General features: G+C 43.6%; 1 protein-coding gene across 1 annotated transcript in view; it reads left to right on the forward strand.

Annotated features, from left to right (window-relative positions):
- Window positions 1-3,322: 3,322 nt before the first annotated feature.
- The window catches only part of GPR39 (G protein-coupled receptor 39), a 74,229-nt gene continuing 60,776 nt past the window's right edge, over window positions 3,323-16,775 (forward strand). The window contains exon 1 of the mRNA XM_058028450.1: window positions 3,323-4,190. Coding sequence (XP_057884433.1) covers window positions 3,323-4,190 — 868 coding nt within the window. The remainder of the gene's footprint in view (window positions 4,191-16,775) is intronic.

The raw sequence follows: 16,775 nt of genomic DNA on the forward strand, positions 1-16,775 counted from the left end.
TTTGCTTTTGAGATAGCTCTCCTTTTTCATTTAGGTTTTAGAGTTTTTAAGCTAAGGGAAGCAAGAAACTGAGATATTTCCTTTGTTCCTGTCAAGTAGCTTGAACGGTTCGAGAACAGAAACCAGTCGGAGCAGTGTGATTAGCGCAGCCAATTAAGGTGGATTTGCATATTCACAACGCAGCTATCGAGAAATAACTCTGCAGAGATAACTAACAGGAGTGTGGCAGTGCCTGTATGCCAGTCAGAGCAGCCTGGCACTGTGCTGTGTGGCACTCGAGCAGTGACCGCGGGGTGATGCTGCACCAACAAGGGAGGGAAGGGCTCTGGGCAGGCAGGAGCAGCTGGAACTGCAGGCTGGAAAGGGTTAATCTGCGGCCTGCCTACCCAAATGCAACAGCATCTGTCCAACGGGTTTGTTTTCCCAACGTTCATTCCAGCCACGATTTTTTGCTACCTGACAGTTTTTACCTCTTCAGGAGTTTGGGATGCCTTGCCGCTCACTGTCCATGGGCACGGTGGGAGGCAGACCAGTGGGTGAGCTTTGCAAGGTGCTCAAAGGCAGCTTCACTCAGTGGATGGATGGTAAAGCTCTGCTTTCTTCTGCCCCGAAAGGCTTTTCGCCATGGTGGCATCCTAGGACCAGGCAAGAAAGCAAAACAGCCCTCCAGGAAACCTTGTATACTCTGTTGGATAACAAACTGGATCTGGCCATCACAACAGCTCTGCTATCTCTGAAGGTGAAAAATCACCTTTTGCACTGCAGCAGCAACAATCTGTGCTCCATCTCAGTGCTAATTCTCAGTCATCTCTTACCAACTGCATCACTACAAACATTTGTGAGAGCATGGAGTGGCTGAGTGAGGGCACACAGAGCAGCTGCACCCCGAGCCCACGGGATCTGCATCCCCAGGAGGCTCAGCTCTCTCACCAAGGGGCTGTGCAGCATCCATGGGTGCTGATTTGGAAGGGAAATACAGTGGGTTCTGTCCTCAATGCTCTTGCCTCCTCCTCCTCAGTAGCAGAAGTCACAGTGTGCAATTGCAACAAATTAAGTCAGGAGGGACTCCCTGGAGGATTCTCCCAGGTACAACTCCACATTCACCTTCAAAACTGCTATGGGAAAGGCAACAACACAGAAATTAACTCATGGTATTCACTGCTACAAGGAAATTTAATGAAATGCCTAAAGTGGGACCATTACAAAAATCCCGAGCTTTTAAGCTGGTATCACATGCAGTGGGGTAAAGACTGTGAGCTCTCAACCTCCATGCCACAAAGAGGCATTAAGCATATTTAGTTGTGGAGAAATGCCTCTCTCCAGGAAGATATATCTTTCTGTAATCACCCACAATAGGCATTTTACTCTGGAATACTCACTCCTGGTTTATCTAGTCCAGTAACCCATGGAGGATTTTTTTATTTTTAATGGTCTCCATCTATGATTATCCACAATTGTCTCTTTCCTTCCTAGCCCCTTTGTGGCACCAGCTCTTTATTAGAAACTTAATAAACTTTGTGTATGTTCTAAAGATAATATTGAAAACGTAAAATTGTGTTCTGCATTTTATAATTGGTGTGGAAAAAAAGGGGGAGATCTAATCCTATTGGGCCTTCTCTTTTGCTCTCTCTCTCTCTCTCTCCCTTTTCCTTTTTGATGGTAAGCAGCAAATTTTAATTAGCTTCATTTCCACAATTCAGTCATGCATATGTAATCTTTGTTCACACTTTTATAAAGTAAAATTAAGTGAAAGAAATGGGGTAATAATAGAAAGCTTGTCTGAGCAGAACAAATGTGAATTATCAAACGTAGGGAAAGATGACTGGGACTACACAGCTTGAAGTTCTGCCAGGTTTGAAGTGATTTTTCGGAAACAGAAGTGCATAAATAATGCACAGAAACAGGTGCTGATTATCCTGTTTGGGGCATCTTTCCGTTCATTGTGTACTTGGGCTGCTGAGGTGCAGTGATAACCACTGAATGTGAGGAGACTGTCTAATGACAATTTCCTAATGTTTGTCTTTTATCACGAGCTGCAAGTGTCACATGAGCTTGTCTAGTTAATAAAAATCACTTTGTGAGCCCACTGCTCTTAGATTTGGCACTGGAGCAGATCACCGTACTGGCCCTCTCTCTATTACAGCTGCAAAAGCTCTACTGTCATTTTGCATTGTAATTTAAAGGTTTCCTAATCTATACACACCTCCTGTAATTAAATGTTTCCAGGGGTTACCTCGGGAGCATTCAGTGCTATGGTTTGAAACTAAAACTAAAGACCACATCAAATTCTTTCCCCCTGGGGTGAGACACAGGAGGGGGAAGAACATTTGCATCCCTGCCACTCCAGATTATTTGAAAGCATTGGCATGACTGGGATTACTGACTTGGTTATTTCTGTTATCTTACATGAGAAGATGGAAATTTGAAGGGAAAGAATCCACGTGTTTAAATCTAGAGCTCATCTTATTTTATCACTTCCAAGAAGCCTCTTTAGAGTCTGTCTAAGCAGGTATTTTAAGAACTACCCGTTCATCAGCAGCAGCTGAAAACCAGAACCTCCTGTTGATGTAAATCAGTCTGTGGCTGCACAGGCTCCATGACCAGCACTGCAGATGTGAGACCTTCGTTAAAGGAAATGTGCAGTAGTGAAGCATGTGGGCAGAAACACACACAGCAGTGAAGTCTGGAGCCCAGGGAATGTTATCATGAGGAGATACTTTCTCTTCAGCACCATTCACACACTCAGCCTGACAACCAAACCACAGCTTTAGGACAAACACCTCTCACTGTGACAGGAAGTGGCTTTCAGATATGAGGGGCTTGCTTTTTTCTATTTTTTCCCTCTCTCGAAACCTGCTGTGCTGCCAGTGACTAAGGATGGCCAAGATTTTGGTTAATGGTTAACAGAGTAACATAACCACAGAGACTCTGACTTCCTCCTGCTGGGGCCAGGACCAAAAGCTGCTTTGCTTGCTGGGGAACAGAAAAACGTGGAAAGCAGAGCAGCTCACACGGTGACGGGCTGGAGAATAGAGGCTTCACCTCGTGGAGAAAGGAGAAGGAAAATCCAAAGAGAGCAAGAGGTGTTTGCTATAAAGAAAGGTAAGGGCTGAAACACTTTCCTGTTTAACTTACTGACTCAGAGGCTGTTGCTCACAAACCAACAAAGCCCACAGGCGTGGCTGGTTGAGACACACTCGTTATTCCTGACTGCTGGGACATGTGTGGCTCGGGGAGAGGGGCAAAGTGAGGAGAATCTGTTTGCTGTGAACTGGAAACTTGGAGAGGACAGGAGAGAACCTCCTCCACCCTGGGACTGCTCATGGCAGGAGAGACGCCTTCTTCAGACTGTTCTCCTGTCATCGACCACAGCCACGTCCCGGAGTTTGAGGTGGCTCTGTGGGTCAAGATCACCTTGGCCTTGATCTACATCTGCATCTTCATCGCGGGCCTCTTGGGCAACAGCGTCACCATCAAAGTCACCAGGATCCTGCAGAAGAAAGGCTACCTGCAGAAGGAGGTCACCGACCACATGGTGAGCCTGGCCTGCTCCGACCTGCTGGTCATCCTGCTGGGCATGCCCGTGGAGTTCTTCAGTGCCATCTGGAGCCCCTTCTCCACCCCCAATGGCAACATTGCCTGCAAGCTGTACTACTTCCTCTTCGAGGCCTGCAGCTACGCCACGGTGCTGCACGTGGCCACGCTCAGCTTCGAGCGGTACGTGGCCATCTGCCACCCCTTCAGGTTCAAGGCCGTGTCCGGGCCCCGCACGGTGAAGCTGCTCATTGCCTTCGTCTGGGGGACATCTGTCATTGTGGCTCTGCCCCTGCTCTTTGCCATGGGCACGGAATATCCCCTGGAGGCCATCGAGGGCTACCAGAGAACGAGCTCCTGTGTCAAGCCCACTCCCAGGCACTACATCCCTGAGCTGAAGCACAACATGACCATCTGCACCTGCCTCTCCTCCAGGTGGTCGCTGTTCCAGGCCAGCATCTTCAGCGCCTTCGCTGTGTACATCGTCGTGCTGGGCTGTGTCACCTTCATGTGCCACAGCATGATGAAAGCCCTGATGATCCACAAGAAGGGCACTGTGGCAGTGAAGGGTGGAGTGAAGCACCAGGAGCAGTACCTGAGGAAAAGTGAGAGTTCAGAGGGCAAGAGCTCCAGGAGACAGATCACTTTATTCCTGGGTAAGAGCCATGTCCTACTCTGCCTCCCCTCCCTCCCTCCCTATCCCCTTTCCGCTTGGGAAGAAGCCTCCATTTATATCTCACCAGAAATATATCTCACCAAAATAAAAATCCCAGAAACCTCCATTTATATCTCACCAAGCTCTCCCAAAGGCTTTGAAAGTGGTACAAAATGAGGGATAATACTTTTGGTTGCAATGATACATGTCAAGAAGCCAGATGTTTCTGTGTGCTTTTGGTTCTTTTTGTCATTAGAACAAGCAGGAGGGAAAAGGAAGGAAAAATCCACTCACTGTCTGCTGTTTCTGTTGGATTTTAATTACATGCAGCAATATGGGTGACAGGCTGTTGCAGCTTGACCTTTGGGGTAGCAATAGGCAACAGTTGCCTGGCTATAAAGTAGCTCTACTTTATATATGTTTTATATATTTATATATGTTTTAAATATATTTATATATTAATATTTTATATTTATATATATGTTTTTTACATATTTATATATTTTTATATATTTATACATGTTTTCCCACTAAATTACAAATATGAGTATATTTAGTAAGGCTGCTGAAGGGAGGGACGGCTGTCTTGCAAGATCTGAAGCTTGTCTCTCTCTGAAGGCATTTCCCTGTTAATTCAGGATGCTCCTAGGAGAGTTCTCAGCCTCAGCAGTTGTGGCTGTGTTGAATTTGACCATTAAGGAAGCTGGACTGGAGAGCTGATTTGGTCTCACAAATTGCAGTTGCTCTCTTTGAATTTTTTTTTTCCTCTGGTTTTATTTGAAGGCCTGTAACCCTGAAATTATGTTTATTCTGATCTCTCTCGCCACATTCATCAGACAAAAAACTAATGGAGCTGTCATTCCACCAGCTTGGAATCTTTCTGGGCAGTGATCCATGCAGCCTCCAAGTTTGCTGATAGCCTTATAGGCACCCTTAATCATGTCCTGCCTGCATTATTTTGAGTTCCTGTTTTGTTGGGTCCCTCGTTATGGTGCTGGATGTAATAAATGAATGATCCAGGGTAGGAATGCACAGTACATCCAGTATTTCTATGTTGCTTTTTGATGCTCTGACTGATATGGCAGAGAGGGACTTGAAATTCGTGCATCTGTGCACTTCTACAACTTAAGTAGATTAGATTTTGTATTACTTTTTTCCCCCTTTTTAATATTTTTTCCCCTGAGGATCCTCTTCTTCCTCACCTAGTCCTGCTTTTGCCATGGTCTCTGTCAGGTCATGAAATGAAGAAATCAACTCCTCTCACAAGGAGTGGAGAGGCCCCATCTGGGGTTTATTAAAAGGGCTCTGTGTCCCTCGCTCCAGTGACAGTACAGATTTCTGGGGTTCAGGCTCAGCAGTGGAGCTAAACACACCTGTGGCACAAAGCAGAAAAAGGGATCTGCTCTGGAAGGGCTGCCTGGGGGATCCTTAGGTATGTGTGGCTCTCCCTCCCACTAAAGCCAAACCTGAGGTCCAAATCCTGGCTGGGCTGAGAGGGGAAGGTAAATTGCCATGGCTTTTCCTCCCCTTCTTGATTATTCTTCCTGGTACTCTAGCATGGAATAGGAGATGCAAGAGTGCTGAATAAATGAAAACAACTTGCCCTTTTTGATAAGGGAATTTGCCCCCCTGTGTATCTGACACTCCCACTGTACTCTCAGCTTTCTGGAGGCAGGACATACTTGTGTGAATTCCCCAAAATTATTTCAGACTCTTAATACAAGCCTTGCTAATTTACTTGGCTTGGGGAATGAATTAATAAACTGAGGAGCAAGAAACTCTGGCTTGCCTTTCTGAGAACAATGTAAAGCAATTTAATTTGGAGATTTCATAACAGTGATGCTTTAGGGCAGTTTTAACCCAGAAGAAATGAACATATAAATTGTTTACAAATTGCTGAATTTAAATATTGTGATTTAGAAGTCCTCTTTGTTTTTCATTTAACAGATGGGTCAAATTAAAACCAATACTTGCACATTCACGGCATATTTCACTTTTAATGTGAAATGTAAATGACAGTGTATAGCATCGTGTCTTTGTACATCTAACAGCAATAAAAACAATTTAGCATTTTCTTCTGGTTGTTAAAAGTGATAAGTTCTATAAAACAGAGATTAAAATCATAAATCTGACTATGAGAAAAAGCTAAGTAAAGGATGACACCAGGAGGAAATAATGCTCTTTTAGTGTCATGTTATTGTGTGGCACTCGACAACATTCATGGAAATTAATTGGAAATGTTGAAAGATTACTTGCCATAGATGGTACTGATGCTTGCAGGTGGGGTGACACCACTGCAGAAACTGGGTAGCTGAAATAAGTCTGAAAACACTTGGCTGATGGCACTTTCATGAAAGGCAAGCTTTTAACAGTATTTAAAACCTCTTAATATGCCTGACCCACCCTGACAGGAACCAATTCAGTCTTTGTGGCTACTTGATCCTGCCTTTCTCCTATGGCCATGAAGGCAGTGACCACCTAAATGGTGACAAGGTGCCACTGGGACCTCTTGCTGCTCCAACACCTGAGCTGAGGCCCCTGCACTGTAACAGAGAGCTCTCACAAAGGGTGGGTTTGGAGGGCATGTATCTTATAATTATAAATATAATAATGTATATAATTATTATTATAAGTGGATTTTAGATTGTGGATCTTATAATTATAAATGTAATAATATTTATAATTATTATAAGTGGTTAGTAGCAAACACAGAAAGGGAATGTAAAGGAAGGATTCTGTAAAAGAGAGCTCCAACTAGTGCAATAATTATAAATATTACAAAAAGAATGCTTCCATAGCTGAAAGTAAGTTAAGAATCTTTAGGAAAGTAAGTTAGGAATCTTTGGGAAGTGTTGGCACTGGGAGAGGGCAGCAGTATGTGAGGAGCCTCCACAGGAGCTGCTGGAGGGAAAGCACCAGCAGCTGCTCCTGCTCCCTGGCCATGGCCACACCAACCTGTGACTATCCAGAAGCACATTTGTACAAAACAGCTGAGTGGTTTGTCATCACACTGGGCCTGGCTCTACAACAAAGTGAGTTCTGATGGGCCCAGCTGAAAAAGGGCTCAGTTCTAAAGCTTCTGTGATGTTTCCCTTGGCAGTTTCAGTTTGAGCTTCTGCTAAGAGCCTTGATCATTTTGCATAAAGCAGCCTCAAGCCTACCACAGTGCAGACATTGAAATAAGGGTCCATTTGTGCTGCAACATCCTCCTTCTTTGTGCTCTACATTTCCAGTTGGCCCTTTGAAGCGGGTCTCCTCTGTTTGCACAGATCCACTCAGTGAGGCTGCTGGGCATGGTGGGTGCTTTGCCAGTTGACATCTGGGCAATATTTTCCTGTCTCCTGTCCATGATGAAACATCTGTCTTTCCTGAGATGTTCCATCCAGAAAAGAGAAATACCCGAGTGATCTGGCTGCTATGGAAGTGTTGGTGGAGGTGCATTGAAGCCCTGCTGTAGCTGCAGGAGCCAGAGCTGATGCAGGACCTGCCCAGCTGGAGATCCTGTTGGTACCACCCAGCACCATCAGCTCTCCTGGCACATGTGAGGCAGCAAATTCCCACTGCTCTCTCTTTCCCACCTCTACAGAACTGCAACTCTTCTGCTTTGGGACCATCTGATGTAGGATGAATTTTGCTTGGACAGCAGATATCTTGCAGCTCTTTTAATAAGCAGGCAAGGGAATTTGTTATAACCTCCAGCAGTGCCTTCATCTGAGAAGGGCAGTGTAGTGGAGGTTTAAATTTTCTTTTTGTGTGGTGTAACACTTAAGTGTGTCAAATACACTGAGTGTCAACCTGAAGGCAGTGGCAGGGTGGTTTCCTGGGATGTGGTATGGTACAGACAGCTTCAGGGCAGGTCTGCTTTACAGGGCAGGAGCAGCCAGAGGCTTTACTGACACTGGTGAGTGCCATGGAATGAAAGAGAGTCCCTGTCTCTAAGTGAAAAAACAAAACAACAAACCAAAACCAAAAAGAAAATGGACAGAAGGGAATGGCTGGAAAAGCTAGGCAGGCAAGACCTGACCAAAGCCATGCCACTTTTCTGGTGGCTGTTGTTAAAGCAATGCCAGCAATTCTATAACAGCACCAAAGCCTCTGTGAACATCATGACCAGCTTTACTGAGCCATTAGCTAAATCCAGATAAAACCTTGACTCACAGCTTGGAAGCATCTCTTAGAACTTCAGATGGAGCACCATTTTCTTGCCATGTACTGCTGCTGGCAGCTTAATGCTCTGCTCAGAATAAAGGTATTATGTGTAGGAATAGCCTCTCCAAAGATCACTGAAGTGTATTTTGTCAGGCACTTGGCAAATTTCAGGAGGCAAATTACTTCAGAGTACTTCAGGTAGTTGTGAAAAATGCATGGTTGTCATCTAAGTATGACTCAGGCACAGTGTAATTTGACAACAGACTTCTGTTACAGGAAAATTAGATACTTCTTCATAGGTTGAAATTTAGCTGGGCTTTCCCCTACTGAAAAAGCTAAAGGTTAGGGATAGAAAAAAAATGAAAAGAATAAGCTAATTGATGAGATTCCAGAACACAACTCCAGCCCATGTTCTTTAAACTCAGCTTCATTGACTCCTCTTGGTTCAATTCTTTAATCATTCCATTGAGCTGCCTTTCTTCAGGCACCTTGCTGCAGACATGTCTGAAGATGAGTACAATGTAGGCTGGATTTGATTTTAATCTCTCTGTGTTTTATATGGTGATTCCATCCATATGTTTTCCTGAGCAGGGCTTTGAATTCCACAAGACAAGCAGGAGGCTCAGTGCACTGAAATGGGTGGACACTCACCAACAGACCAGGGTCTGGCCACTCTGGTGTATGGGGCATCCACCCTCTGTAACTAGTAAGTTTTTTCTTCCAGGTCCTGCTTCTTGGAAAAGTGATAAAAGCAAATTATTTTCCTGCTGGTGTTGGGAAAAAATTGTCTTCCTCTTCTCTGCAAAAGCATTAACCTGGTGTCAGTGGCAAAACCAATCAGTGCTGCTGAATGCTGGTAGCACAAAACTGAAGCTCAGCTATTCAACAGGTGACAATGGAAAGGCTGCATTGAGGGATGATGGCTTCTCAGGGCAATTGTGTACAAATAATCTCCTCTGAAGAGCAGGGGAACTTCTGTCAATTAAAAAAAAAACCCACAGTAAAATAGACTCAATGGAAACTTCCAAAATCCAGACATCTCTATGTTCAAGTTTCCCACACAGCAATTTAAAAAGGGACATGGGGAGAGCCCAGCATAATTTTCCTCCCTATTGTACAGAAAGCAATTTATCTACTCCTGCTTTTAACTGGACTCATGTAATAGAAGATTGTGCTTTCAGCATAAGTGGACACTCTTATGTTCCTCCTACACTGAGGGATGGCAAAACAACACCAAGAGAAATAGAATCGAAGAATTGGGACTAATTGAGGCCAGCACCCCCAAGGTATTTAAGATTTTTGTAGTTTTAATGGAAAAATCAATGTGTGATTACACTTTGCATTAGAGTACTTAAAAATTGCTTCAGCATGAAAAGCCTGCAGCTTTGAAAACAACCTCACCCTGCAAATAATGCAGAGGAGCAGATTCACCACTAATGGAATTCACATAATTCCCCATATATATGATACCTTGGCAGAGAGGGTCTCTGAGGACACCTGAGAGCTGGTTTTCCATGAGGGCAATGAGAGCTTTACTGGTGCTTTGGTAGAGTTGCGGCCACGCTTCTGTTTTCACCTGATGCCTACAAGGAAGCTGGGGTTTCACCTGGTCTGCAGGGACTTACAGCTTTTGATTCTTTATGCTTCAGCATCTGTGCTGCCCAGAGAAAAAGTGCCCAGCTACGATTCCTGAATCACTTTTGCCCTATAATCACAGCTGCCCAAAGTCTTTAAGCCTCATTAAGGACCATCACCCGTGTTGGCCTTAAACTTAATATTATTAATCTCTCTCTTTTTCTCTTACAAGCTGTAGTTAATAAATGTAGTGGCCCTTGGTTCTTCTGGCACTCCTAGGTAAATGCTAAGAGAAGGAATTAGGGAAGTTCAGGCAATATCCTTCACTGTGCAACCTGAGCCAAGAAACAGGCAGGACAGGCTGTGTCACCTCAGCTTCTGAAAAACACACTCTGTATCATGGCAATTTCCCCAAGACATGTTTTCTTACAAGCAGAAGCCTTGGGAAATGTCTTTTTTCTTCAGAGTGGATAAGAAAGCAAGAAGATTTATTTGTCTCAAAGTGGAGAAACACAGATGTTGCTACAGGTATGAAGTGGATTGACTTGTACTGCCCTTATTGTTTGGTCAAGAGAATATTGCCTTAAGCAAAAATTTCCCAGTATTTCTCTGTTTTCTTGCTCTCTCTTCTGAGCCATCTTGCAATTCCCCAGTTTCAGAAGGTAGGAGTGATTTGTGTGAAGTTCACAGATAATTTATTGGAATCTTCACCTGTGAAAGCTAAATGCATTATCTAATCCTCTGTTGTTTCATATTCAAATTATACCACAGTTCCTGTAATTAAATCTTTTGTTTTCCTATCTGATGCTGGGGCCATTATCTTTTAACAATGATTGCCTGTGAATTTTAATGGGGAAGAACTTTAATATCTGTGCATTTGTTAGTGAAGCTTTCAATTTCGTTATTTATTATCATAACAACACAGAGTGTCTCACTGGGTGCACCCTCAGCACATCTGCAGGTGACACCAAGCTGAGTGGTGTGGTTGACACACCTGAAAGACAGGATGCCTTCCAGAAGGACCTGGACAAGTGTCCAAGGCCAGGTTAGGGCTTGGAAGGTGGCCCTTTCCATGACAGGGGGTCAAAGCAAGATGAACTTCACAGTCCCTTCCAACCCAAATCATTCCATGGTTATGTGATTATCCTACATAACTTCTTGGTTTGCTGGAGGCAACATTTCTATAAGAAACTGAGAACTGACCAGTATCTTAAAGGCTTCTTCCCTTTCATTGTATCAAGTTCCTAAACCACCGAAGATAAACAGAGAAGGTTTCAAATTCTATTTGGCAAAATGTGCTGTAGCAGTTTTCCAGCCTTTTTTTGAGGGTATCATAAGCTTTTACTGCTTAGGTGAGAAAGCAGTTATCCTTCTGATCTCTGCTGTTCATGGATGAGTAATATCAAGGCCAGAATATTATGGATTAAATGAGACTGCCAAGAACCTTTTAATCTTATGAATTGTGACTTTCAAGGAAAGGTGAAACTGAGAAAGAGGTCTGGTGCTGTGATGAGCTAACTTTTCCATGTTTCCTTTTAAGCTGTCTGTAAGCTTCTCATTGTTGCATTAATTCCCTCTTAAAAGCACACAGCATTTTTGTCCAATTTTGATCAATTTTTAGAATAAGGAATTTAAGTTGAAATGCAGATATGAGGTTAGAGTTGGGGATACATCAGCAGGTGTATGTTACAGAAGCATGCAGGGAGGGTTTTGTGAGTGCTCAGAAAGCACTTGAAAACCACCTGCAAACAGAGGCACATGTGTAACAATTACCAGGAAACTAAACTTTAATCATCACTATAAAAACAACAGGGGTTCATTAGAGAAGATAACATTTCTTAGCCATCCATCCTTGTCCTCGGTGTAAATGGCTTTCTTTTCCCATGTTTGATGAGGCAGCAGCTGCTCCAATCTCTAGCTGAACCTTGCAAAAGAGCTCAGCCCCTTTCAGAGGGTAGCGTAAATATTTTGTCCTTGTTCATGCAGTATTTCTGCAAATCCACCTTGATTTGCTCCTCTATATATTATTGCCAGCTTGTTTTTTTGTTCAGTGTAATGTTTGTCTTACACAGCTAAATGAGCAACCACCTCATGCCCAGACTGTTCGTGGTATGTCTGGTATGGTGCTGCTGAAGGTGATTTTGATTTGAAGAAATATTAGAAGGCTTTCTTGATAGCTCCCTCATAACCAAACCCCTGGGGTTCAGTATATACCTGTGCCTTCTATTATATTGCTGTAACTGCAATTGTTATAGTCCTTTTACCATAAGGCACAAAATTTAAATTGTGAAGCTCGCTGTTTTGGGAGCCAGATGTAAAAATGAGATCCTAAAAGAGGTTAAATATAACCTTGAAGGATAGTGCTGACAAGAACAAGATATAATCTCCACTCCAGAAACTCCTGATACTGCTGCCTGCCAAGACCTTGGTGTGAATAGAACAGGAAAATCTCTTGTTCCTTCTCCTGCAGATCTCTATGTGGGATCAGCACAGAGAGAAATTAATGGGTAGTCCTAGGTCTGTCCCAGTGTGTCTGCTTTCAGTATGGAACTTTCTGTATATGCAAAACCAGGCATGCAATCTGTCTGCCTTCAGCCAGGAACAGGAACATGAGATTTTTAAGATGGTAGAACAAAAATTTTGGGTAGACAAGAGAAAAAAAAAGGGATTGAAATGCTCTCCTTCAAATTCTGTTTGCTCTTTGCTGCATCCTTCTGCCCCTAAAATGTAGATTTTTAAGAAAAAAAAGATGTTAATTTCTGGGCGTGTTACTTACCTTTGTTGTGTGTACACCAAAATGTGTTTTGTTTGAAAAGCTCCAGTATTGCTGGAGCTTATAATTCCTGATGTTATAATTCCTGTGCCCCACATTGTCTCTCTCTCTCTCTCTCTCCAACAAAGACAACTTTTGAGCTCCCTGAGTTTGAAAAGTAAGCTGACATTTGTCCCATAAAGACACTGAGAATGAAGGTCCTCACCAGATGAACCTCTTAGTAATACTTAAAGATTTCTACAGAAGAGAGTTCTTGAATCTGCTCAGAGTGAACCAAAAATCAGAATAAAACTTTTAAGGTAGCTAAAGGTTGCAGCACGTCAGCAGCAGAGCACGCAGATTTTCAAACACAACTTGTGAACACAACTAACATGTCAGGCTTTAACCATGAGATAAGAACCAGCCTTGTGTGCTGAAGGTCAAACAGAAGTCAAAAGCAAGCACGCTGGTGCTTGCCCTTGTCCTTCAGACAGGGAGATTGCTAAAAGCTGTCTGACTTTCTGCCACAGGATTACTCAACAGACCCTTGTGATTGCTTGAAAGAAATGCTTGTCTAAAATGGGTGAAATGGGTTGTGTTACAGGTGTTCATAAGATGGTGTTTAAGGGCTTGTTTTGTTTTTGAAAGCCAAAATACCTAAACCTGAGTGCTAGTAATGGCATCAGCTTCTGCCAAAGTGTGTGAAAGCATGTATTGGCGTTTCCAGACATACACAAACTTTTGAAATCTTGGATGATGATTCTAGAGGAGTAACTTAGCTAGTGAAGTTTAATGGTTTAGAATAGATTTATTTTTAAACTTGAACTTTTGAAAAAATGCCATGTGTAACTACCCATATTGACATTGGAAGAAAAAAAGACTGCCAAGGTGGCTGGAGAATGGGGAGACAGATCTTTAACAAAAGCTAAAAAGAGGTTGCATTGTTTAACGTAGCAAACAGAAGGATACAGCTGGCTTTGAGTTATCTGTAAGAACAGGGGGGCAGTGAGTGAAAGGAAAGAGGAAGATCTGGTTTGTACCCTGGTTTGAAAGCCTTGCAAAAGGGATTGAGAAACAGCTGTATGCAGAGTGACTCTGGGCACAATCAGCCTGATCTCACTGTGCAGTGGGTGAAGCCTGGCACGTTAAACATGTTCAGACACTGCCCAAGGAGCCCAGCCTGTTTAACTCAGGTTATGTCAAGCAGTTTGCAATTGCCTACAGCTGCAGAGCAAGAACATTCCCTCCAGTCTGCACACCTTCCTCTCCAGCTCAGAGACTGGAGTCTGGAAGTTGTAGTACCCTTGATTAAGTCCCCATTTGAAGAGCTTTAAATCCATGCTGACTATAGATTTGCTATAAAAATAACCTACTAAAAAACAGTAATAGAAGAGCAAAATGAGAAAATTCTTCTGAAACTGCTGGTCTGGTGGGCACAAAGGGCCATCCCCCCTCAGCTGGAGCAGTGTCTGTGCCTGTGCAGGTTTGTGACTGTATTCCTCTTCCTGCCTTCAGTGCTTCCCTTGTGCCCTTTTTCGGAAATTTCCCCCCACCTGGTGTACTTGGAGGCAGCCTTGGGAACTCATTGTTTAAAGTTAATGTCTGGAGACTGAAGCTTTCCATTGGCTGGATTCCCTTCCCTTTCCCTGCCTCCTGCTCATATATACATCCACTGAATTCTAAAAAGCTTTTTGATAGCAACTTGGAATTTAAATGTCCCCTTTCTATTTGTCTCCTGGTCCAAGGCAACATCTGAATGCATTCTTTTCTATTACTAAGAACATATTGACAATTTAGGAAACATTGTCCTACAGTGCAAACACTCTGATATTACAAAACACTGCCATGTTCTCTGCATTGAGCTAAATGAGAGCATTGGCACAAGAACTAATAGGTCTGTAGGGGCCATGAATGAGTACAGACAGAAATGAGAAAATTTCTAATCATGAGAAGGACATGGCCAGGGACAGTTTTCCAAGCAGAGAGTGGGACTAACTCATTCAGTTTCTGGGGTACAGAATGTGATCATTTCTGCAAGTCTGTGGTGTGGTTGCCTGTGCTGGGAGTGGAGACATGTCTCTGGCCATAAAGCCAAGGATTGCTGGTTTGGAAGGAAAAGGTTGGAATGGAAAAGTCATGTTTGGTGCTCCTTGGTGTGGCCTGTGTGGCTTTGTATCCTCCTCTGGGAGACTGCTGAACTTGCAAGGTCCAGCAAGCCTAAGCAAGCTGAAAATTTCAGATACCTTTCAGAAACCTTTTGCCAAAAGGAAGCTTTGAGAAAGGTGTCCTGGGACCACACAAGTTGCCCTTGGTGCACATCCAGATCTCTGCCTGGAGGTGAAGGAACCATTCCCTGCATGTTCTGGTCTTTGAATGAGGGGTAACACATCCCTGTGCTGCTGCCCCTCTTGCTGCCCAGCTCCCTCTGCCAGGCTGCCCTGGTGCCCTCCTCCAAGCCCACGTGGCTGTCAGCCCTCCTGTGCCTGACACAGTGCCTGTACCACTCAGAACCCTCCTCTGAGCCCCTATCTCCACGAGAGAATTGCTTTAACCTCATCAAATGGAGGTGAAATTTGAAATGACTTAATGTTTATTTGCTGACAGGCAGGAGTGTCCTCTAAATTGACTGCCATAGCTAGAACACAATGCTGTAGGACAAACTCACAACCTCTTCCTGGTCTTCAGTGAAACAATGTTAACTTTGGGAAGTGGGGATATAATTTTGGCCCCCGTGGATATTATGGATAGCGTTCTCATTTTGAAGTTTTACACAATGAAGCTATATTTGATATTTGCATAATTCAAATAGATGAAATCCTCAAACGGGCACAGAAGACTTGATTTCATTAACTTGGGATGCAGCCATCCCCATCTTTCATGCAAATGGAAAATACCTTTCCTGTAAGTATGCTTTAAAGATTCATTTCTTTCTCTAATCAAGTGGTGAAATCCTACCCGTGGCAACCAGAATTGATTTCTTTTCCCTCCAGACTCGATATCATAGACCTTATTTGGGTTAAGTTCTGTCATGGAATTGAGGGTTAACCCTTCTGTGTGCTGCCAATCAGCTCCGTGTGTTCCTGTTTGCTGCTCTGGCATGCTGAAAATGCACGTGGTGCAGCTGTCCTGCAGATGTAGCCCCCAGCTCAGGGCGGCTCTGCCTCTTGTCAGCAAGGATCTATTTCCACTGAATCCCTGACCTTGAGAGCTCCTTTTAAAATTTCCTCCTGGGCCTTGAATGCTGTAATTGATTACGGTTGTTTTGGTTTTAGTCTTTAACAATCAAGGTGAAGAATTGCTCCTGAATTTGTTAAGATGTCGGGAGGAAGGCAGCTTGCCCACCACCCTGCATGGCCAGTGCCACAGTGGGCTCCTGCAAGCCTTCCACGAAACACTGATGTTTCTGCTTGGGAATGGAATGCTCTGCTCTTGGGGTACCTGACAGCTCCACTGCATTAATTCCATTTAATAGGCATCAGTGAAAATTAAAGGTATTTGATGTTGGTCCAAGTAATCTTAGGGAATTGTCCTTCTCATTATGTAGCCTGAGCCCCTGCTGGGATTCCTGTCATGGCAGTGCTTAGGAGAATTTCCCTCTCTCCTTACTACTGAATTGCCTGTATTTCTTTGTATGCTATTTTCTGGTTCACCTTCTTGGTAGTAAAGCTCTGCATTTTATTTTCTGTTGTTCAGATACATCACTTTTCACTTGAATTGTCTTATATTACTTGAAACTGATAGCCTGACCCCTTGGCCACTGTGTTTCATCCATAGAAGGATGCTCTGCTACATTCTAATGAAGGACTGCCTTAAAAATAACAAAAAAACCCCAAAAAATGAAATCAAATGAACCAACCAAAACATAGCACCCCTCCAACCCCCCAAATTAAGAAACACAAAGACAAGAGGAAAATATGAATTTTTCTGTGATGTCTCCTGATGTTTCATTTCCTCATTCCCTTTGTCTTAGAACACAAAGCAGTCATTGGGAAGGGGTATTTTCCTCACTCTGAAAGTGAATTTATGGCGTGCTCCTTGCCTCTGCTGCCCATTAGCCTGTCCTGCAGTTGGTCAGAACTGAATGGCTCAAGAGAAGCCAAGATGACCTGA

Source organism: Melospiza georgiana, chromosome 7, assembly GCF_028018845.1.
Source record: "Melospiza georgiana isolate bMelGeo1 chromosome 7, bMelGeo1.pri, whole genome shotgun sequence".
Taxonomy (NCBI): Eukaryota; Metazoa; Chordata; class Aves; order Passeriformes; family Passerellidae; genus Melospiza; species Melospiza georgiana.